Source organism: Ruditapes philippinarum, unplaced genomic scaffold, assembly GCF_026571515.1.
Source record: "Ruditapes philippinarum isolate M1 unplaced genomic scaffold, ASM2657151v2 ctg2159_1_1_1_1, whole genome shotgun sequence".
NCBI lineage: Eukaryota > Metazoa > Mollusca > Bivalvia > Venerida > Veneridae > Ruditapes > Ruditapes philippinarum.
This window is the reverse complement of record NW_026858069.1, coordinates 59,801-85,745: the sequence shown is the minus strand read 5'-3', so window position 1 is coordinate 85,745 and position 25,945 is coordinate 59,801. Positions and strand designations below refer to the sequence as shown.

General features: G+C 31.8%; 1 protein-coding gene across 1 annotated transcript; it reads right to left on the bottom strand.

Moving 5' to 3' along the window:
• Positions 1–2,731: 2,731 nt before the first annotated feature.
• On the bottom strand, positions 2,732–11,827 carry LOC132752000 (uncharacterized). The gene is made up of 5 exons (XM_060742230.1): positions 11,604–11,827; positions 10,964–11,092; positions 6,080–6,215; positions 3,947–4,039; positions 2,732–3,467 (listed from the first exon to the last, which is right to left on the bottom strand). Exons 1-5 carry the CDS (start codon positions 11,715–11,717, stop codon positions 3,283–3,285), a joined length of 657 nt encoding a protein of 218 aa, XP_060598213.1. The 5' UTR covers positions 11,718–11,827; the 3' UTR covers positions 2,732–3,282.
• Between the last annotated feature and the right edge of the window lie 14,118 nt (positions 11,828–25,945).

The window sequence follows — 25,945 nt, the reverse complement described above, 5'->3', positions numbered from 1 at the left end:
ATATGAGTTTAATTCCAGGTCGTTATCTGGAGTATTACTAATAACACCAAAAGGTCAGTAATGTTTGCAGAATATATGAGTTAAATTCCAGGTCGTTATTTAAAGTATTACGAATAACACCGAAAGGTCAGTAATGTTTGCAGAATATATCAGTTAAATTCCATGTCGTTATTAAAAATTTTACTAATTACACCAAAAGGTCAGTTATGTTTGCAGAATGTATGAGTTAAATTCCATGTCGTTATTTAAAGTATTACTAATAACACCAAAAGGTTAGTAATGTTTTCAGTATATATGAGTTAAATTCTAGGTCCTAATTTAAAGTTTTATGAATAACATCAAAAGGTCAGTAATGTTTGCAGAATATATGAGTTAAATTTAATGTCGTTATTTAAAGTATTACGAATAACACCAAAAGGTCAGTAATGTTTGCAGAATATATGAGTATAATTCCAGGTCGTTATCTGGAGTATTACTAATAACACCAAAAGGTCAGTAATGTTTGCAGAATATATGAGTTAAATTCCAGGTCGTTATTTAAAGTTTTACGAATAACACCAAAAGGTCAGTAATGTTTGCAGAATATATGAGTTAAATTCTAGGTCGTTATTTAAAGTATTACGAATAACACCAAAAGGTCAGTAATGTTTGCAGAATATATGAGTTAAATTCTAGGTCGTTATTAAATGTATTACGAATAACACCAAAAGATCAGTAATGTTTGCAGAATATATGAGTTAAATTCCAGGTCGTTATTTAAAGTATTACGAATAACACCAAAAGGTCAGTAATGTTTGCAGAATATATGAGTTAAATTCTAGGTCGTTATTTAAAGTATTACGAATAACACCAAAAGGTCAGTAATGTTTGCAGAATATATGAGTTAAATTCCATGTCGTTATTTAAAGTTTTACGAATAACACCAAAAGGTCAGTAATGTTTGCAGATTATATGAGTTTAATTCCAGGTCGTTATCTGGAGTATTACTAATAACACCAAAAGGTCAGTAATGTTTGCAGAATATATGACTTAAATTCCAGGTCGTTATTTAAAGTTTTACTAATAACACCAAAAGGTCAGTAATGTTTTCAGTATATATGAGTTGAATTCTAGGTCCTAATTTAAAGTATTACGAATAACACCAAAAGGTCAGTAATGTTTGCAGAATATATGAGTTAAATTCCATGTCGTTATTTAAAGTATTACGAATAACACCAAAAGGTCAGTAATGTTTGCAGAATATATGAGTTTAATTCCAGGTCGTTATCTGGAGTATTACTAATAACACCAAAAGGTCAGTAATGTTTGCAGAATATATGAGTTAAATTCCAGGTCGTTATTTAAAGTTTTACTAATAACACCAAAAGGTCGGTAATGTTTGCAGAATATATGAGTTTAATTCCACGTCGTTATCTGGAGTATTACTAATAACACCAAATGGTCAGTAATGTTTGCAGAATATATGAGTTAAATTCCAGGTCGTCATTTAAAGTATTACGAATAACACCAAAAGGTCAGTAATGTTTGCAGAATATATGAGTTAAATTCTAGGTCGTTATTTAAAGTATTACGAATAACACCAAGAGGTCAGTAACGTTTGCAGAATATATGAGTTAAATTCTAGGTCGTTATTAAAAGTATTACGAATAACACCAAAAGGTCAGTAATGTTTGCAGAATATATGAGTTAAATTCTAGGTCGTTATTTAAAGAATTACGAATAACACCAAAGGTAAGTAATGTTTGCAGAATATATGAGTTAAATTCTATGTCGTTATTTAATTTGAAAGTATTACGAATAACACCAAAAGGTCAGTAATGTTTTCAGAATATATGAGTTAAATTCTAGGTCGTTATTTAAAGTATTACGAATAACACCAAAAGGTCAGTAATGTTTGCAGAATATATGAGTTAAATTCTAGGTCGTTATTTAAAGTATTACGAATAACACCAAAAGGTCAGTAATGTATGCAGAATATATGAGTTAAATTCTAGGTCGTTATTTAAAGTATTACGAATAACACCAAAAGGTCAGTAATGTTTGCAGAATATATGAGTTAAATTCCAGGTCGTTATTTAAAGTATTACTAATAACACCAAAAGGTCAGTAATGTTTGCAGAATATATGAGTTAAATTCCAGGTCGTTATTTAAAGTATTACTAATTACACCAAAAGGTTGGTAATGTTTGCAGAATGTATGAGGTAAATCCCAGGTCGTTGTTTAAAGTATTACGAATTAAACTTAACCATCTACTCTTTTAAGGTGCGTTATAATATTTTATTAAGCACGTTTCTTTTACAAAGATTGATATCTGGCCGCTCGGTACAGGTGATTGTACTCTTTTCACAGAAAAGGATCAGTGTTTGGCCATTCATTTAATCCACATTTAGCTAGAACCGAAAGTGATTCTTGGAGTCGAGTTGCGTAGACGTTCATATGTGTAGAAGGGTGATAACTTACGAAAGTGCACAATGCATATATAACGTTTTATTACAAGAGTTCTCTCCACTGATCTTGACAAACTTTCGGGCAACTTCTTAAGGAACAAAAGTTTCAAATTAAAAAAAAATGAACGAATACGAGTAACATGTTTTTTGTTATGCTGATAGGACTCGTTATTACAGATAAACGCGAACAAGTTCATACCGGTATGTCTCGGGGTCAACACTGTCTTATTGGTCACAGTATGTACAAGGATGTCGCAGGGTTACGTCAATCAGTTATTTTTTTTCAATTTTTACATGTTTCCTCTTGTACCACGTATATAATGATGTGGTGGTTTTTGTAGTTTATCATACGAAGACGGAGGTAAGCCACTTTGAATTCACCAGAGCAAAGTTCAGTAGAATTTAAGCGCAATATAGTCTTACAGTCATATCCTATTCTTAAGTCCAAAGACCGACCAACATCCAGAATAAATGGGTGAACTGCGACATATATACTTTACCATACTTATATAATTACAGTATTATTATAGTCAAGAAAAAACTAGTTTGATGGCGATATTCATATATGATTATGGCAAATCGAAAACAAAAATAGAGGACAACTATATTGCAGTACTTTATACGGCGGTAACCCGTTTTCTAAATTTTGTTTACAAAAGTAACGGTTGTTAAAACATAGCATATATAAGGACATATAAAATGACATATAAATATACAATAAATGACCGATTCTTCCATCTTATTCAATATAATTATAATTTTTTATCGTTTATTCATATATATATATATTTGCAAAAACTAGTCACTGACAATTTACAAAAAGTAGTGTCATTTTTATTTCACTCGTATTTTAAAGAGAATCCCGTCTCTATCAACAAAATATTTATCCACTTCCCGCCTTTCAACTAATTCCGCCTTGTTTTTATTTTCCACTGTTGATATAAGCGCGTCCATGTCCTCTATATCCTTGCCCACGCGTTCTTCAAACTCTTTCCTCATCGCTATTATTATAAGTCCGCCTGAAAAAAATAGTTCCATGTTTAGCACATGTATAAATGTCATTTAGAATTTTAGTGACGTAAATAATAAATTTCATTTACTGGCTTCATTCTGTACGTCAGTTACAAAAGGGACATACGACGTCATTTTAAAGGCACATTATGCCTCAGAAATTCATCTTATATATATGTCAAATAAGTGTTTGTGTTTCACTTTCAGGTGGATTAAAATCATGTAAGATGTTTGTGCAGTGCTGAACGTGTCCTAAATTAAAGGTAACACTATGATAACAAAGTAGTAGACTTCATACAAAATACCAATACACAAATTCTTTAAATTGCCAACAGAGCAAAAGAAGCAAAGATAGTTTAACTATATGGCAAATAGTGTTTTTTTTGGAAACTGTAACAAGCTATCAAAAAATAAAAGTTTTTGAAAATAGAAAACGATCGCATTCCCAAGGCTTAATTATAGTACAAAAGATGAAAGACAAACTCACCTGGTTTTACGATTCGGATCATTTCCATTATTCCAGAGCAAGGTATATGACCCCCTCCAATTCCACCCGCTACACCCAAACAATCATATACATCTATATTTGAAATAATAATAATAATAATCAACACAAGAAAGAACATCATACAGACAAATGAATATTATGGTACGTTACGTATTTTCAATCCAAAACTACGAGGGGTGTCCCAGAATTACATGGAATTTTGCTATAACCCTTTTTTTTATTTTTTAATGCATTTTTTTAGCAAATTTGTACACAATACCTTTAACATATCCTTAATGAATATGTCCATTATTTTCAAATTTCTAACATTGCTTCTCTATATTTTACGTCGCTATAGTAACGCAGTATGCGCAGGGCGGAGGCAGTCCAATATTTTGTATTACTAAGTTGTCTTTACTTTCGTATATCTTGCGTATTTATACGTAAAATAAAGCGCGACGTCATAAGCATATGCAGTGACGTCATATGAACATTCGTTTGAAATTTTGACGTCATAGCTGTTTCCGTTATTGTTTACCAGCGGTCAACTGACAACCGTTGCTCTTGGATATTTAACAAAAAATGACGTCCACGGATTACGCGGAACATCGGACTATCATCAAGTTTTGTGTTAATCTTGGGAAGACGCCAACACAGACGCAGGAAATGTTGGAGACTTCAAAAGTGATACCTCCTGTTTGTCGATCACTCGTTTTCAAGTGGCATAAGCGTTTTCGAGACGGCCGAGAGGACATTGAAGACGACAAGGGTCGTGGGAGAAAGTCAACGTTGACTGCGGCGTCAATGAAGGAAGTCAAGGACGTCATAGATCGGGACAGGCGTTACACCAAGGTCAATGCTGAGTACTATTCAAGGGTAAGCAATAATTTTGTGTTTAAATTTTTTTTTTTTTAATTAAGCTAATCACAATTTATTATTGTAAACGCAATTTATCCGCTTCAGCTTTTAAGAAAGTGAACTCAAACTGCTATAGTAAGCAGTGCGCATGATAGGTTATTTCCCTTGTTAACACACATTGTCTTTGCGTACAAAATAAACTCCACAACAATAATAATAATAATGATAATAATAATAATAATAATAATAATAATATAAATAATAATGATAAATAATAATAATAAAATAACAATAATAATATGGCGTCAGCATTATCACCGTCGTCTTTAACACTATTATCGTAACAAAAGTTAATAGTATGCTTTATTATTATTAGAGAGGGCGGTGTACGACCAGTGGATATATCGACACCATAGGTGTATTGAGTTAGGCGGCGACTATGTTGAAAAAAAACTGACATTCGACGCCACGCATTTATTAACAACTAGCGACGCCACCGGAATGACGTCGTAACGTCGGAATGGACTGCCCCGCACCCGCTACCCCTTGTCTCATTACCCTGCTCACAGACACTGATCCAGTTGCCGGACAACTTTGAAATTTTTTGTACTTATGCAATAAAGTTGCATTTTGTTCATGTTAATTTTGTTTGTTTTTATTTTCAGTAGTTTTTGAGTAACAGCAAAAGTCCACGTAATTCTGGGACACCCCTCGTACATGTGTTAAAATTAAGTTATTTGGATTATAACAACGCCATATCTCTTACTCTTGTCTGAACCGCTGTTACTTACCTAACAATAAATGCAATGTAAATAAGACTTGCAAAATCTGTGTGTTAACCAACCGTAGTAATACTGGTTAGACCATCAAATACAATGCGTTGAATCAAAATGATAACACATGTGGATTGTATGTTTGTTTGTTTGTATTGTTGTGTTCTAAGTCATACGGACACTATATATTATAACGGTCACGTGGAGAAGGAAGACCACAGGTGCCCCTCTATACATTATATCAGACACAAGTAGGCAGCTGAGTAGAACCAATGACGTTCTGCCAGCTTGCTTGATATCATTCTTATATAGAAGAATTCAAGGTCTCTGACATTATTCGAACACATAGCGGTAAGGGGCAAGTTGTTTGAAGCCAAACAAACTTATCCACTTGGTCACGGACACCAACAAAATATTGAAAGTAGCTTATAAACGCCTATCACGTAAGAAATAAAAGCATTCTATTAAACGGCTTGTTAAACACTACAAATAAAAATCGTACCATCTTGGATAGGTAATGTATTATAACCACAATATTCCTCATAAAGGTTGTGGTAATGTCCAGTTTTCATACACACATTTAACATTCCTGATGAAGAATCCAGGCCGTCTATGTTCGTAAACCCATACGCTGCCAGCTGTGAAGAAAATAATTCAGGTTCTTTACATTGGCGGAATTGTTGAATTAGGCAGAACATATTTTATTTATTACATAAATATGGTGGCTGATTTGGAATACTTTCGAGCGTCGTGTTGTCACAAGCGACAGTACAACAAAGCGCCAAACGGCGTGTTGTCGGACTTTCGTCTTGCCGTCCTGTCGTAAATGATGCTCGAGAAACAGCGCGTGTCGTGCGGCGTGTTGCCGCGATGTCACATTGTCACTCAGCTCAAATCGAAGGATTGGCTATTTGTATATATATTAGCCAAGCGACAATACGCCGCACGACAACGTACAGATTTACATGCTTCGCTAGCGACAGGATGACAGTGCGACAACGCGCGTTTTGGCGCGTTTCGCTAGCGACAAGACAAATAGGCGATAACGATGTAGGTTGTGTTGTCGCTATCAACAACGCAACACGCAAAGTGTACCAAATCAGCCACCATACATAACAGAAAGACAACATGTCTACTATTGAAATTTGCCTTGCAATTGTACTATACATATGTAATAGCAAACTGTTTTCAGAAGATAAAATACAAATGTAGCCAGTAAGGATTTGAAGGTTGAAATTAACCCATGCAATTTCGGTCCAATCAAGAGCGAAAAAAAAAGGATCAACAAAATAGACTGTATCTTCAACGAATCATTGGTAACTTAACTTAAAGACTTTCTTGAGTAGAAGAATGAAGAAAATATCATCCAGACGCCAGTTATTCATTTAAAGTTCGAATTGAATTCGGGTAACTCTACTTAATTGCATTAATTTTATACATGTAAGCGGAAAGCTTCCTTTAATTTATGGCCTACAATTAAAGATGTTATCTGTTCAAATTTCTGTTTATGAAGTTTTATGTTTCGTATATTTCGTTTCAACTTTTTCATTTAATGGCAATCAGCAATACATGCACATACTGTTACGCTAGAAGTAGTTTTCGTTATTTGATTAATAAAATTGAATGTCTGCCAATAATGTCTTTTTTCCAAAACCACAAATTTCATAACCACATAAAAGTGCAAGTTTAAACATTTAATTAAAATTAAGTGCAAATGTCTAGACTCTAATGATTGTAAAAGAAAACATGGCTTTTTGTAATTTAAAGTGTATAAAGCTATATATCTGCAGCAAAAATTATTGTTTTACTTCTATGAAATAAACATGGTAGATAAAAGCTTTAAAGGCGAATGAGGCATGCACAAAATCATTTCGAAACGGATAAATACCCTAGTTAAAATATCAAATAATATTTTGTTCCGGTTTACGTACAATATTCATGTGTAGAAGAGGCATTCTATGTTACAATTTTGAAGTTCAATAAGTATTGACCATAGAAGCTGTATGCCTGAATTGTTACATTTTTCTAATCGAAAGGAAAAGTTTAAGTATCGTATATTTCTTTTATTATATATACTTATAATGAAATATTGAGAAATATTGATGAAATAAAATGCGTATTTTCAATTTCCGTATTTTCACCTTAAAAAGATTTATTTTTAACAGCAGTGAAATATGTTTCGTATTCTCACTGGTTACTTGTCGGACTACTTTCTTCTTAATTCAGTCGTTATACAAATTAAAAGAGAATTTTTAAGAAATGTGAGGTCGTAAAAGAGAAAAAGAATGTAATAACAGAAAATTCAAGTTCTTTTCTATACATATAGGAATTTTCTTCTTGTGATATGAAAATTATCACATTTCACTTGTGGCTACCGCCACTCGTGAAATATTTATTTTCATACCACTCGATGAAAATAAAAACTGTATTTATAGAGAAAAAAATGTATATCCTATACATATTTTATTAATTTTTTTTCAACAATTTAAACATCATACCAGGCTTTATAGCATTACATCGATGCTAGATCACCCAAATGTAATTTTATAATGCGTTCTAGGGCTCTAGCATTTGCATATGTAATGCCCCCCCCCCTCGGGACAGTGCCAATTTCAAAGCTGCAGAGAAACAAAAATATGTCAATAAAATCAAACCTGAGAAAAATATACTAAGATTTCAGGCAAAGAAAAACAAAATTAAGATGTTAGTAATAATTTACATGTTTCATGCGACTATAGATAAATTTTTCAGTATGTACATATAAGCATATTTCTACTGCGTTACTAACGCAGTAATGGCTATTTCCGAATATTTTGACCTCAGTTTGTGAGTGCTGTTTGTAATGTATAAATAGCTTCCTTTTGGTTGTATACTTTAAAAAAAAATTCAAAATTTTCATAAAAACTATCATCTATCTAGAGGCATGCAGCTTTAACCCTAGGGGCTATAATTTGAACACACTTTGTAGAGGCAAACTACCTGAGATCAAACTTACATGGTTTAAGAGAAGATGACTGTTAAATTTTTTTCTTCTGTAAACATATAATGAAAACCCATGATTCCTGGGGACAATTTTAAAGTTTTTTTCAGTATTTTTCTTTCGGTTCCCATGGCAAACATACTTTAGCTTGCCTTTTAGAGTGATTGTTTTTGTAGAATTTGTAGGACAAAAAGCTTTTAAAATAATACCGCATGTACCGAATGATTCAAAATTCATTGCAATTTACACGAATGAAATACCCTTAATATTATTATCTTTATAACTTAATCCTTTAGCATCTATTTTCTTTCATTAAAGGTTACAGCCGTGTTAAATAAATTTGGCAACCAACATGCATTTATTAATCATTTGACATGATGAATAGAAATATATAGATATAACATTATTATTAACAACTGCATGTAATATATATATATGCAGTTGTTAATAATAATGTAATGTATAAATACAGATCTATATTTATCTCCAAACTATTCACAAAGAAACGGTAAAAATATTACTTAAATCGAGTGAAATGCGTGACTACGATATCCAAAAGGTCACGTGGGTCGGCCACATTGTGCAAAAAAAGAATTTGCGCTGCTTTCAATTTGAACATTCCATTTAAAGTGTAACTTATTTGAATATAACTGCAAATCGGCTCTTACTCGGCAGTAATTAGTGTAACCGCTTTTTCATGAAGAAACCAGTGCTGATAGTAAAAATTGTGATTGGCATATTTTAATAAGCCAAGGTCAGGTGTTTCTAAACACTGTAGCAATGTGAGGATTCAAATTTATTACAAAGATAATACACATGGAGCTCAGCTCGCAGATACAAATGAGTACACAGTAACTTTTTGATATCCTTTTAACTCTAAGAAAAATGTCAATTATTAATTGCTGGCTGTTAATATTTTCTAGCAAAAAGTAAGAAAAACATTATTTTGTTTTATATGACAGGAATGAATTGCATAAACAATCCTAGGTATTGTTGAAAACTCACTGTTTTACATGCCAGATTAAGTAATTGGACCCCATCCTTGTTTGTACGTGACTGCCGGTGAAAAATAATGTTATGCTAAATTAAAGAGGTGACACTTTCTATATTTTCATCTGATATCAAGTTGTAAGAGCCGATTTGCAGTTATATGGGTAAGAGTTTGATAAGACTCCCTACGGTCGTCTAAATACAAACTCTTACCCATACATAAAGTTACTGACAGTGCTAGCATAAAGCCTGCTGGTCAGACTTCAAAAATAATTACACTGGCCTGGCTCTGAGGTTAATCACTTGCACTTCCGGTTCCAGATGGTAAGGGGTAATACGGAAGAAATGTAAAGTATCTTTTTTGAATAATTTTCAAATTTCTCTAAACCCTTACTTTGCATAATCGACTTAGTAACTCATATAGAATGTAACAGCTAACATTGCCGCAGTCACAACATGACCTACAATAGTTAATATTACTAACCGCAGGCCCGGTATGACCTACAATAGTTAAAATTACTAACCGCTGACACGGTATGATTACTAACCGCAGGCCCGGTATGACCTACAATAGTTAAAATTACTAACCGCTGGCACGGTATGATTACTAACCGCAGGCCCGGTATGACCTACAATAGTTAAAATTACTAACCGCAGACCCGGTATGACCTACAATTGTTAATATTACTAACCGCAGGCCCGGTGTGACCTACCTACAATAGTAATAAATTACTAACCGCAGGCCCGATATGACCTACAATAGTAAAATTACTTTCCGCAGTCCCGACATGACCTACAATTGTTAACATTACTAACCGCAGGCCCGACATAACCTACAATAGTTAACGTTACTTGCCACAGTCCCGACGTGGCCTACAATAGTTAAAATTACTTACCGCAGGCCCGACATGACCTACTATAGTTTACATTACTTGCCGCAGGCCCGGCATGACCTGCAATAGTTTACATTACTTACCGCAGGCCCGACATGACCTACAATAGTAAAAATTACTTATCGCAGTCCCGACATGACCTACAATAGTTAAAATTACTTATCGCAGTCCCGACATGACCTACAATAGTAAAAATTACTTATCGCAGTCCCGACATGATCTACAATAGTTAAAATTACTTACCGCAGTCCCGACATGACCTACAATAGTTAAAATTACTTACCGCAGTCCCGACATGAGCTACAATAGTTAAAATTACTTATCGCAGTCCCGACATGATTTACAATACTTAAAATTACTAACCACAGTCCCGACATGACCAACAATAGTTAACATTACTTTCTGCAGTCCCGACATGATATACAATAGTTAAAATTACTTACCGCAGTCCCGACATGACCTACAACAGTTAAAATTAATTACCGCAGTCCAGACATGATCTACAATAGTGAATATTACTTACCGCAGTCCCAACACGACCAGTTCCACATGCAATGTCCATGATATGTAGCTGATCTCTTTTTTCAGGGAAGCACGCTGCCATTTCGTCAGCAACTATTGAAGACGCACGGAACTTGCACTCGTTCATGTCCTAGAAAACATGATAAACAGAAAATCTATGTTATGTTTAAACATTATGTTCCATTCCTTCTATATTTATAACATTGTGTTTAAATGCAAAATGCCTTATCAAATCTAATAACTTTTCCGAAGTTTGAGAAGATTCGATTGAATGTTCACGGAAACACCATATCCGGTCAGTATATTCTTAAATGTGTTTGGAATCCTCTTAGTAACATAGACATAATTTTTTTTATCTACATCTCTGTTAGTAAGTCTTACGGAGATTTAAGAATTAATTGCGATTGTGCTTTTTTGATTAAATATAACTTCACAGTTAAAAAGTTCGTATCATTTTTATAAATACAATGCAAAACGACAATTAATACCCAATTATAATAATAGAAATAAATATTGATAAATAAATAAATGGAAAAAAAAAACCAAACACATAAAACACACACACAAATAAAACAGACAAAAAACAACAACAACAACAAAAACAAACGAACAAAATAAAGTAAATTTTCTTTAAGAAATACCTTTTCATATCCCATATTTTCAGCCCAGCTTGAATAGTATTCCGCTAGTTGTGTCGGTGACATCTTAGAAAGAGTCATCTTAAATTTGTCTGTAAAGCTTGCCATTATCTGCATAAAGGTGCAGGAAAGAATAATATAAACTCTACTTACTTCTATAAATTATCTTTAAATTGTCTGACTTTTCAAAGTTAAAAAACAAAACAAATGAAAACAAATTTAACACTAGTAAATTCGAATATCAAGTAAACATTATTGCTCTTTAATATTAAAGGAATATAATGTTTGAAAGTTTTATACAATGTACAAGAGAGTCAAGTTGGTCTGAAATCACCCACCTGAGATCTATTATTACAGAAAGCAATTAATTTTTCAATGCAGAAATAAGATATAATAGAATCAGAGTTACAGTTTTCAGCTGTCAGCTTTTGATATTATTAAATTGTAGTAGAATTGCAAATTTATGGACTCGTACAAAATAAAAAGTACCCCTAAAATTTGGCAAAAATTTCGCTCACACTTAGTGATACGTAGGTCTACATGTATTTTTTCAAAAAATAAAAATAGCAATGATTACGTATGCTACCTTGACTGTCGAAAGACATTTGATAGAGTGTGAAATGATAGATATGTAATAGAAAGGGCATTGAAACACGAGTCTATCTGATGTGTACGGGGGGGGGGGGCGTAGTGTTGCCGAGTGTTTTGATGTTCTTTCTCTTTTGTATCATAGTCAAACTGAATCGAGTCAAATAATCAATCATAGTCAAACAATCAAACCGAGCCTGCAACATTTTCAATTTTGTCGTGTTGGGCTTTCTTTAGAGATTCTGTATTTATCTATTTTTATGTGTTATTTGTGCCGTGGCTGCTGTAAAAAGTCTTCCCGTGCATTTAACCAATAAATGTTATATTTTCGATCCTTGAAGATCGTTCAGCACGACATAATTGTTGTGCTAGTGGTATTTTTAGTTCAAACTTTTCGGCAATTTCTAGTTGGGTGGTTCCAATACTCCTACTTGAATAAATTATTCCTCTTTCAAAACATGGTTTAGATCAAATGATCATACATTTCGCAAGTAATGAAAGTGGTGTAACTTGTTCAAACGACAATAATGTTTATACTTTTGATCAGTCATATGAACTAAACGGACTAGAAAGGCGTTATACTTCGTAATCAAAGCAATATTTTTCACATTATGTCCCAACAGTTTTCACTATCTAAAGCAATCAGGAAACCACAGATATTTGATACATGTAGTTTATGTAGAACAACATACGGATGCCTCATGTCATATATACTTTGTATGCCCCGAAGGTTCAGCATATAGTAATCGCACTGTTCGTCCGTCCGTCTGTTTGATAATCTTGTCCGCGCTTCATCGCTAAAACCGATAGGCGTTTTTTAGTGAAACTTCACAGGAATGTTTTTCACCATGCCTAGTTGTGCATAGTATCAAGATTTTCTGCTTGAATTTCTTGTGGCACAGTTATGGCTCCTTAATGGTTAATTGTTGAATAAATTTCAATAAAATATACTAATTCAATATAATTATTACTATTACCAGCAGAGCAAAGAAAGGAAAAGATAGTTCATCTATGTGGTAAATGAGAATTTATTTGAAACTGTAACAAGATACCCAAAATAAAAAAGGTTTTTGAAAAATAAAAATGACAGACTTTTGTGAGACATAATGGGCCTTTAATATAAAGAAAGAATTTGATGCCGACGACACGATCGGGTGAGCTGGAAAAATGACATTAAACTTTGTCGAACAAATGGGCCACGTCTTAATTAGTTCACAACTGAATGAACACATTAGGTAGGTGAGTTCACAAATGCAAATTTCCGAAGTTTTCAAATATCGGGCATGATTTTAAGTACACATATAAAACAGAACAGAACAGAACATATGTTTTATAAATTTAATTCGTAAGACTCTAATTTAACAAAGTATAACATAAACATGAAGTTTAAAAGATAAAGTTTAAAAAGATAAGCATGTCCCATAGCTACTACATATAAGTTCAGTACAAGCGTTCAGTCAGCTACTTTTTAACAGTCTGCCAGTTAAATCGCTCTATTTTGTTTAAATTTTGCCGAAACAATTTTTTTTATTATCAAACAAGTGTTTGATGAAAAAGGTTTTTTGATTATAACTTTGGGATTTTAACGTTCTTCGGAGGGACTTTGGTCAGAAGGAATTATAAACATTACCTTTAGCTTTGATTTTAATATATGATGAATCCACAAAAACATGTTTGAATCCAGAACCATACAGAAACAGACTGAAGTATCAGAAGTACATCCGATTTTTTCATATGTCCATAGCAAATCTTTTACAATAAATGGCAGTGTTTCTGACATTAACATTGTCAACATGATAGAAATACATGTATTATAATAACCACCTGCAGCAAAAAAGAGAGTGAACAATATCAGTATTGCAAATGCTGCCATATTATATTTGAATTAATATTATATTAATAATAAAATTTAATAACAATTAAGACAAAAATAGTTGATGTTCCTATAACAATTTTATTAAACAGTTGTTTATTTTGCCTACACTTCCCATAGCGACGTGGCAACTTAGTATTTAACTGCTTCACAAATACATACATGTATGTGAGCCAGCCCGCATAGCTCAATCGACTTGTGATCTCGACATTGTGGGTTCGATTCCCGGGCTGGCCAACAGTCTTTAGGAAGAGACTTAAAATCTAGGTACTTTATTTGAGTCGTTTAACATTTGGCACGCTAAAGAAAGGAGAAGCTTCTGGATTTGGGCATCATTCTGAGTCGCGCATATAACCGGTAGCGAGTACAATATAATAATAATAATAATAATAATAATAATAATAATAATAATAATAATAATAATAATAGTTAATGATAATAATAATAATAATAAAAATAATAATAATAATAATAATAATAATAATGATAATAATAATAGTTAATAATAATAATAATAATAATAATAATAAAATAATAATAAGAATAATAATAATAATAATAATAATTATAATGTATAAATAAACTCAAATACACACACAAATACATGTATGTACATTTGAGATTGCAACACAATTTTTGTTTTTATCTTAACTTTATTCAACTTTCTCCATAAAAGTATACAGTTATTTCTTGGCAACACATTATAATTTTATCATAAAATTTCTAGCAATAAAATGATCAAATGTTATGAGCTACTTAAATGTTTCGTGTCGTAATGTGTCTTAATTTAGGAGTCATTTTTAGATCACAAGGGAGTTAGCACTACAAAATACCTTCTTGCATAGTTCGCCAAGGTTTGTCCTCTATTTTGTTTAAATTTTGCCGAAATATTTACCATACAGTGCTGTAACTCACCTCTATGTATTAAATTTATACCGAACCTATTTACATAATGCACTCGACTTTAATCGGCGGGGCTAACTGTAAGTCGGTTATAGGTTATATACAGAGTTTTAAGAAACTTATTTTCTCACTTCACTTCGTTCGCTCGAAAATTAATTTCTTAAAACTCTGTATATAACCTATAACATATACTAAAAAGATATTCTAATAGAACAGATATTTACATTTTATAAAAATACAGTACGATATTGAGTACATACATGTATTTCAGCATTTTTGACGGCGTACCGAAAGACATCAAAATATAGAAAAAAATCTGCCAAAAAAATGATTATAAGAAATAAAATTATACAATTTATGATTAACAATTTAGACAACAGTTATGTGTATAAATTAATAAGTAAATTTCGACTGTAATTTTCTTTATATTGTATACTTACTGATGCTTTGACTTTATTTAAAATTAATATATTTTAATAATTTGTACATATAGATGATACATTTCTATGCGGTTTAAGTCAACCCGGCTCCAAGTCAACTCGGCCTAAAGTCACTTAAAGAAACAGGAAAATTTCGCAAGAACTTCTTATTCTTAAATACAAGTTATAATATGCAAATGAAAAAATAGATAGATAACTTATTGACGTATACATTCAGTGCATAGTCATATTACACACATTTATACAGTACAATCAAACACAATATCATGGTACATGAACAAAGTTGTAGCACAAATTTTCAATTTGCATATTTTTGGAGAATGAACGTTAACACCATTTAATACTAAAGTGAGCTTATCTATTATAAAGCGTTTACATTCTTTAAGATATAAAAAATGGATTTTAAACTTAATCATATGCTGTGATAAGATTCCATTTAACAATGTTTCATACTAGACACATTATCAAGTAATTTCAAGAAATAAACAATAGCACTTTCAAATACAACGAGACAAATTTATACATTGATTTACAAAGCATTTAGTTGTTCAATTCGATGTTTTGTAGCATAATACAAATATTTACCTAAACCTATTAATTCAGACTTCTTTTTGGTTCTTAATAATTCAATCAATTTGAACATACTTGGTCTTCTGTAGTAGTATTGCTTAATGTAAAGAGAACGTGTATTAGAGTAGCTATTACAAACACATATAAAATGGAATTCATCTTCTATTTCATTACTATCGCAAAGCTGACATATGCGTTCCTCTCGGGGTAATCTATTAGCACCATATCTACCTGATTCAATCCGAAGTTTATGTGACGATAATCTTAATCTTGCTATGCAATTTCTATAAGTTCTGTTATGGAGAATTTTCAGGTAGTTTGCCATTTCAAATGAGTTATGCAAATGTACATATATATTACTTAACAATGGACTGTTTGAAATATCGCTAGAAAGTTTTTGCAAAAAGCAGTCAATCATTCTTTGTTTATAAAGTTTAACAAAATATTTGGCTTCGTATTGAAATGGGTTGTTCCAAACATCAGAAAACCCGTACTCATTTAATATTCCATGTATTTTAGAAGCCCAACATTGATTGTTGTTTTCATGTAATTCAAACGAAGCGTACATAGCAGTTTTCAAAATGATATTGTCGCTATTAATTATTTTAAGCCAGTATGTAATAATTTGCACTTAGCGTTTAATAAATAATAGATAACGACCTAATTCGCTATAGATTGCTGCAGTATAAGTACTTTGTTTCACTCCTAATATAGATTTACAGAATTGAAGATGTAATCGCTCTATATCCTTTGATTTAGAAAATCCCCAAACAGCACTAGAATAGCTGAGCACTGAGCCGACAAAAGAGTCAAAAAGTTGCAACGCAATGCTAGGGGTTAACTCATATTTATTGATGCTCTTTAATAAAACAGACATTGCCTTTAAACCTTTACCAATTACGTATTGATTATTAAGTGTAAAAGACCCATTGTAATTAAAAACTACGCCTAGATAGTTGAAATTGTCAGCAATTTCTAATAGAATATCATTATAATACCAATTTTCATTATCTTTTAAAGGCCCTGTTTTCCTAAAAAACATTATTTTGGTTTTATTTGTATTCACCTCTAAACCCCATTTCATACAATATTCATATAATTTATTTAAACTGTTTTGTAAATCCATAGGAGTTTTAGCTAGAATAGCCATATTGTCTGCAAAAAGCAAAATAATTAAACACAAATCGAATAATGAAATACCACTATCAATATTTTCTTGTAGAAAAAGTTCAATATCCTCTAAAAACAGAGAAAATAAAATTGGCGAATTATTTAGGCCCTGTTTCAAACCCAGCGAAATATCGAAAAATTCTGTAAAAGTGTTACAATGTTTTATACATGACTTCACAGTAGCATACATTGCTTTGAATATTCTAAGTATTTTTCCATCCAGACCAACCTTACAGAGCTTAAACCATAAAGCATTCCTGTACACAGAATCAAAGGCCTTCTTTAGGTCTATGAAAGCGCAATAAAGGCGTAACTTTTGTGATAAAAAATATTCGATTAACGAATTTTAAACGAAAATCGCGTCGACTGTACTTGCACCGTGACGAAAACCGAACTGAGCATCCGAAGATATGTTAAATTGACTTGACCAATTTTCAACACGCTTTGTTAAAACACTAGTAAACATTTTTCCGAAGTTGCTATTAAGTGTTATTCCTCTGTAGTTATTGGGAGCATTTTTGTCCCCTTTTTATAAATTGGGACGATATAACCATATGACCAGGCTTTAGGAAAAAGACCTGAATCAAATATCTTATTAAAACAGTCGGTTAGATGTCCTACAAGTATGTCTGCAGTTTCTATAAAATATTCAGTAAACTATCAACAGGACATGAGAATTTATTACGATTCATACGATAGCTTGTACAAGCGCACGGGCAATCGACATGTTACATTGTTAAATTAAAAAGAACAACAATGCAAACAAGAGCCGGTGAACCGGGTAATGCTCCCGACGCAGAGAAACTATTTCTTATATTCAGAGTAATGTCACTGACAAAGTTCAAAGAGTAAAAATAAAAAAGGACAATAACTCCAAAATTAGGCAATTATAATAATAATAATAATAATAATAATAATAATAATAATAATAATAATAATATATTTATTTACCGAAGGTAACACATTGAGACAAATACAGATTGCAACATCTTATTGACAATGCGACCTAATAAAAACACACACACAAAAGAACACATATCAATCAAAGAAAATATAACATGTTAAAGAAATGAACATTCATACCATTAATTTTGTTTATCATTAAACATAATACTTTCCTCAGTGCATCAATTTTATCTGCAATTTAAAAAGTAAAAAAAAAACTTACAAAATTATCTCAGTCAAAAACTTAAAACTAAGACAGAAACCCATATTCAGAAAACCTAAAAATAAAACAACACATATGTATGAATATAGAGAGCGTAAAGGCAGAGTTGCGGTTCTTTTGCACTGCACATCTATAGCGACGTGGATCTTTTGCTCGACCTTGTAGGTTTTTTTTAAAAGACATAAAATTTCTTTCGTTTAAGGAACGAATTAGAATGGAATTATTTCCCCTTAGGGTAATACAGTCACTGTCAGGATATTTAGTAAAGCGTTACACGAGTGCACGTGGAGTATTTCGGTCTGTGTAAGTTTATTCAGCTTTGGGTTACCGTCCGGTTTATATCGTTAATTTTTTCCAAAAGTAGAAAGTAAATTATTATGAATAACATATATTTCATTCATAGGTAGTGTGAACAGATATGCATTAAATTTTGTAAATTTGTAAAATGGCGTCAAAGTGTTTTCTTTAAAGTAGTAGATACATATTATTGTGTGATATAAAATATGATGAAATATTGTATGCATTGTTGTTAATTGCTTTAGCTACAAATTACAATTTGACTGAGTTGTGCTTTTATTCGTTTTATATGACTTTGTATGTTGAGGGAAGTATCGTTTGCAATAGGGTTAGCAATGAGTATACTTGAAAACGTCCGCTATTTAATGCGGAAATAAACTATTAATTTGGACTGGTCCTTAAAGATATAAGTGATTGAAATACAATTTTGTCCAATGAGAATGTTCCATTTCTCAAATTCTGCGTTACATCGTGACAACTGTGAATGACCTGAAACAAACCGTTATCCGGGTAACACCGCCGTTCCTGTTCCGCGACATATACAATACATGTATACATATATTATTATACTCATTTCTATCGGGATCCAGTTTCCGGATAAGGACTCGGACCGGTGAATTTTCGTACTATTTGTTCTATAGTAAATCAGTCAAATTTGAGGCTTAATTCTGTATTCCACTGTTCTTGATGAATTATATAATGTCTTCAACTTAAAACATTAACACTATCTAAGTCCAATGAGGCCCAAAATATAATAGGTTAGCCATCTCCTTTTTTCAGAAATCTTCATTCTGTTGTAACACTGTTTAAATTCACCTCTTTAAAAACTCCTGACAGCTGATGGGTAGTACATCTTTAATCCTTCCACCAACAAATGAGTTCCTGGAGAATACACAAAAAATAACTTTTAAAGTCATCATATAACACACAAAAACTACACACATGCAATAAATACACTTTAATTATGACCAATCTAACTAGAGATGACTTAAACTGGGCCATTTCAAAATTTTAAAGAACTACTTTCTAAACTACAATGGGTCCGGTCTAATTCCGTACCGGGTTGAGACCTAAATGAACCCAAAATTTAAGTTAAGCCAAACTTTATACTCATTTCCTAGTAACTTAGTGTTATACAAGTACAATCATATAGGTTTGACATGTCTCTAACAAATTACATTAATGCAGTACAATTTCTTAAATATGAACCTTCATGCGAAAAGTCAGGCTCGGCCAATAGAATTTTTACGCAAAAATTTATATTACAAATTCTGTCATATCTTTTGATTCTGTCAATGGATTTTCTTCGAATAAAGTTTAATGTTACCGACTAATGTCATACAATTATTTTTATGAAAGAATAAGACCTTATTGCTTAAAAATTGTAATAAAAACTCCACTTCTTTAAATGGGAGCATGAAATTTTGGGTTAAAATACAAGTAATCACAATTAAATGTGCTTTTTTCATAACTTTTTCCTTCAATATTGTAATAAAACGCACTGATTATGATTTTTACCTATATACCATGGTAAATAAAGTAAAGAACCAACATACACACCCTACATTGTTTGCTTAAGATATCAATAAAGACAAACAGAGGTAATCTTAAGGTTAGCAAAGAGGTTACCATATAACCATGGGCTATGTCTTCTGACAAAGTAAGATTAGCCAACTCTCAAACAAATAAGGCTTAAAAAAGATGACACATACCGTCTCCCACTTTAAATCATTGAGAAGTCTTAATATAGTCAGAATTAGAGAAATTTTCTCCTGATATACATCAAAATAACTAGGTACAAAAAATATTGCCCGAGCATTGGGAGTCGCTACCGTCAATAGCTGAAGTTTCAAACTAGACAAAAGTTATTACCTTCTCAATGTGTCCTGACAAAGCTGCTGCCAAACTGAGCTGAAGGAGTCCTTCCATAGATCTTTACCAGGATAAGGTAAGGTCCTGTACTCAAACCCAGGCGTTGGTAACTGTACGGTCTGAAAAAATATGCAACACTATTACAAGCCTAAGAAAATTATAAGAGGCATTTATGCTGTAATTCTGATATCTGAAAAAGAAAGAAAATAATGTCTTAATTAATCAATGGCTAGATTTGCTAATTCAAACAGGAGAGCTTATATAAATATTGTGTGCTGAAAAATGCATGACTGCATGAAAATAGCAGTTTAGACATTATAAATCTAACCTAAATTAACTGATGTAGCAGCTACAACAACAACAACAACAACAACAATAATATAAACTGTGTTACTCTAAATGAGCCAATTATCCATAAAGTACACTGTTTAATGACCAGAAAATATTTTATGTGTATATATTAATAGCAAATACATTCTGCAACACAGGAAAACATCAAGTTTCACTACACTGAAAATGCCTTTATTTCCAAATTTTATAAATCACATTTGTCCTGTTCAATTGTCAGTTCTGCTTCATTGAAATACAAGAAAATAGTGAATATTTACATACTGATTACTACAGCATCAATCTTTTGCTGAAACATCAAAACATATAATGTGTGGTCCATATGAGCAAAAGGCTACTATGGTGCTTGTTCGAATCCAATGGCCGGTGCTTCTTGGGCCCCTTAGAGATCTCTGGAATGAGCTTGCCAATCCCTTTTTTTACCAATGTAACCAATCTGAAACCACACACTCCCCAATTCCTTGCAATGCATAATTTATCCATAATTTAAGATGCATTCCTCTAAAAATTATCACTTTCTATATAAATCTTATAAAAATAAGCTAGATTTATAGTATATTGCTAAACACAGGGTGCAAAAATAAAATTCATCAATTTATAAACTGCTTTTTACAAAATTTAAATTTCATTTTTAATTCGAAATTTATCTTTACAGTTTTAATTCAATAAAATGTGGTTAATCTTTCATGAAAAACCTCTGTACCCTTCTCCCTGCTTACTGACATGTAGCAGACATCTACATTTGAAGGGGAGATAACAATAACAACATAATTATATCCCAATTTAAAATGTCAAAATTTAAAATTTGAAATAAAATTTAAATTTTTCAAACCTGTCAGTTATCCTTTATTTCCCTGACTTCTTTTAATAAACACATCACTGATGCAAAGTTTCATCCATATCCATCAACCAGTTCCAATTTTTCTTATTTCTTATCTTGGACTCGGACCAGTGAATTTTCGTACTATTTGTTCTATAGTAAAATAGTCAAATTTGAGGCTTAATTCTGTATTCCACTGTTCTTGATGAATTATATAATGTCTTCAACTTTAAACATTAACACTATCTAAGTCCAATGAGGCCCAAAATATAATAGGTTAGCCATCTACTTTTTTCAGAAATCTTCATTCTGTTGTAACACTGTTTAAATTCACCTCTTTAAAAACTCCTGACAGCTGGTGGGTAGTGCATCTTTTATCCTTCCACCAACAAATGAGTTCCTGGAGAATATACAAAAAATAACTTTTAATGTCATCATATAACACACAAAAACTACAGACATGCAATAAATACACTTTAATTATGACCAATCTAACTAGAGCTAGATGACTTAAACTGGGCCATTTCAAAATTTTAAAGAACTACTTTCTAAACTACAATGGGTCCGGTCTAATTCCGTACCGGGTTGAGACCAAAAGGACCTCGAATACACAGAACGGATACGGTATTTCGGTCACACCTACGTTAAGAAAGTAGATCGACATGTGAAAATGCTTGGAGTTGTTGGCTATGCTTATTCCGATATATCTAGTTAAAGTCCATCTAAATTAATTAAAGATATAAAAGTAAACATTACGCAATTTATATACTTACTATTTTGGTTGTAGAAATCGACTACCGGTTGGCATTGATATTTGTTTAAAATTCGACATCAGTGGGCATTTTTAAATTCGTTATTAATGTCAGATATGTTTTCAGTCATAATTTTACCGAAATAAACCTTAATTTCCTATGTATATAAAATATACACATTTGTTAATTACACGCTCTGGTTTTGTTTACATCTAAAAGTACGTGGTAGAACTAATTTCAATCCGTATTATGTCCGAAGTTATTATGTATAATAGCCGAGGATGTTCCGATTGAAAATTCCTATCTCTGGTACAATCACACACTTGATGGTGTGCGTACCAATAAAATATTTTTATAGCTGTAGTGTGTTTCAGACGGCTGATCTCAATTGAAAAGTTATACAAGTTTACAGAGTCCCTAAAGTGACATTTTAAACAGTTTATAATGTTGTCTAAAATTTATATTAAAAGAGTTCATACATTTTTGACATGGCGGGACTGGAAATATTATTTTGAGATTATTACTCTATAATTATTTTGATGTAGATTTATACTTATAACTTATGTGCAAAATTTCAGATCATTATCTCGCTCCGTTTTTTTCCATAATAATTATTATAAAAGTGGAAAATGACCCAAAATTGGAAAGTGTTTAAACGCTTTTCACTCAAATCGGAAAGAGAATCGCACAAACACACGATTTTCAATGTATTCTTTCTTATATTTTATTTTTATTTCTGTTTTAAGTGCTCGTGTTGATCTATGCGAAAAAATAAAAAAAAAATATGTTTTAGGCTTATTAACCTCAGTGGAGTTCCTTTAACATCGAAATTAAACTTCGTTCCCCTCTTTCTGTTTGACTCCCCTTTTTTAAAAAAAAGTTACATGTACTTAAAAATATAATTTATGAACCTTACAATCGTTATCTTAAACGCAAACTGCCGGCAACGTTAATGTCCTGTTTCCTTATGTCGTTTTTTCACTTCTTTCTACTATAATAGAACATTTATAATACAATTTGCTTTTTTAATCATCTACATTATTATTTAATTTAATAAAATAACACGCTACATACATATTACAAAATGATGTTCTAAATACTACAGGATTGTGTAGACATGTGAAAGTATGTATATATGACATTTTTTAAAGCAAGATTTATGTTATTTTTTTTGTTGAAAAAAAAAAAGAGACCAAAGTATGCATCATAAATAGCCCTTACTTCGTTAGAAACGCAGTAGAAATCGCACAAAACATGGGAATTATTACTTTTATCTTATATGTCTCTTTACTTTTCTTAAAAGCTCAGTGCCTTTTTCTAAAGTTTGATTTTTGAAAAAAAATATTTTGATTCACCTGGAGGCATGCAGCTTTATATAAGCTATTGGAACGTGTTAAAAAGTGATATATAATACACCCCCTCAACTGTCCCCGTGTAATAGAAATCAATAAAATTTTGAATATACTTACAACACTTAATTGTCTTTCACCAAGGATTGCTGTTTCCAATAAAGAAGGATTACCAACTTATGACAAATTAAAGGGGAAAAAAATTAAGGTCAGTTCTGGGTCAAGGTCACGATTATTTAATCTTCCTTATTTTGTAGTGTATATATAAGTATGGAGAAAATGAAGACCACCCATTTATAAATACCAAAATTACAATTATATATAACAATAAATCAAGCAAAACTTAAACATTTGAACTTCAAGGTAAAGGTCACATGTCATTTATGAGTGAAGGACACGGCCCATGTTGAAAGTCTTCTTTGCATGATTGCCGTGCTTTAGTTTGATGACCATCCAGTCATAAGTATTTATCAACTTAGCGTTTGTACTTTTTTGTGTAATGACATGCTCCAGATCTCAAAGAAGGGAGGAATGACTGACCGGATGTGGGAGTTAACTAGTTTTACCCATAATCCACTTAGTGTGGATTACCTGCCCCTGTTACTACGTCAATAATCACAGGGAACCAGACTAAAATCCCAATGTTGAAGCCGGTAAAAAACTAGCAATAAACTGTATCATGCCTACGGTGTAGAGGGTGTTCAGATTTCTTTCAACATTACTATTACCCTGTAAACATGATAATTAACCTCTCGTTATGTAATCAATGAATGGAAATAGGATCATTTTGGCACTACCCATCCGTTCCCTCCCTTGATTTCGAGCTGCATGGACGTGTTTACAGATATATTTAAATAAATTTGAATTAGACTGCAATTTCTCAACACTGAAAAATGTAAGTAGATCTAGAGTGTTTTACTTTAATCTTTAAAATAAACGCTTCTAATATATAATCTCACTCAAGCAAAAACTCTCATTAATAGTTATTATTCAAACATATGGGCTCGAGACATTCAAAACATTCAAAACTTACCAAAATTAAGAACATACAGACTGTTCAAAAGGGAATTTAAAACTGAGGAATATTTATTATTAAACTTAAAGAAAAATGAAAGGTCATTATTAGCTCAATTCAGGACTGGCATTTTACCTTTACGGATAGAGACAGGTCGATATGTCGGCGAATCTGTAGAAGATAGACACTGTACACTGTGTAATTCCGGAGCCATAGAAACAGAGACACATTTCTTACTAGAATGCTGTTTATATTCAAATGTTAGAAATACTGTATTTGACAACTTATTAACAGACATTTCATTTGTAAACCTAGTGACCGAACACAAACTCGAACACTTAATGACAAAATATCCTCGTAAAATGTCTAAATATATTGTTGCTGCCTTTATGTGTAGGCGAAAACGAATTTATTCATAACAAAACAAAAAACTGTGATATCCAAAAATAATGACAATGATAATAAAAAGTTCCATATAGAACGTTAAACGTTTGAGGCCCTTGAAATATTGTTTGTAAGCATTAACCAGAATCAGGTTACACTTTATATTTGTTTATACCATGATTTATACATTCTATGTTTTATGTGATGCATTATGAAATCATTACATTGGTGACTTATAGGCCCATTGGGCCGGGTGCTATAATTGTACACATATACGATTGTTATTTGTATTTGACTATGCACATGTCACAATAATAAATAATTTACTTACTTACTTACTTATATATATGTATTTAAACCTGCACATAATTAGTGCTTTAAAACCTGTTATACTATCCACGTGACCAGGTCATGTGATTAATACAAAATGGCGGATTGGTAATGGAAAATACTTTGATGTTTTCAGGTAAACAAGCCAAAATGAATTTGATTTTTGTAATGAAATTAAAACCATTTAATTATATCAGTGTTAATCAGCTTAAAATATGATATGTGCATAATTTTACATCTAAATTTATTGTGATAACTGCAAAAAATCTTTGATAAGTTGCAAGGTAGTACAAACTGACAAAGCACTGTTAAGCTCATACAATCTGCTCTGAGTAATAAATAGGTAATTTATATTAATATGTTTGGTAGTGGTATACGAAACTTTGTGTAAATTTAATTTAAAGTGTAACTTCGCATTAAACACAAATTACTTTACCCGACTGCAAAATTGTTTTTATTTCATTTC

Coding starts and splice junctions, on each gene's coding strand:
- LOC132752000 (XM_060742230.1), bottom strand. CDS start 11,717: ATGCAGATAATGGCAAGCTTTACAGACAAATTTAAGATGACTCTTTCT. Junction 11,093..11,603: donor AAAATATGGGATATGAAAAG/GTATTTCTTAAA, acceptor CATGTTTTCTAG/GACATGAACGAGTGCAAGTT. Junction 6,216..10,963: donor CTGGTCGTGTTGGGACTGCG/GTAAGTAATATT, acceptor TTTTCTTCACAG/CTGGCAGCGTATGGGTTTAC.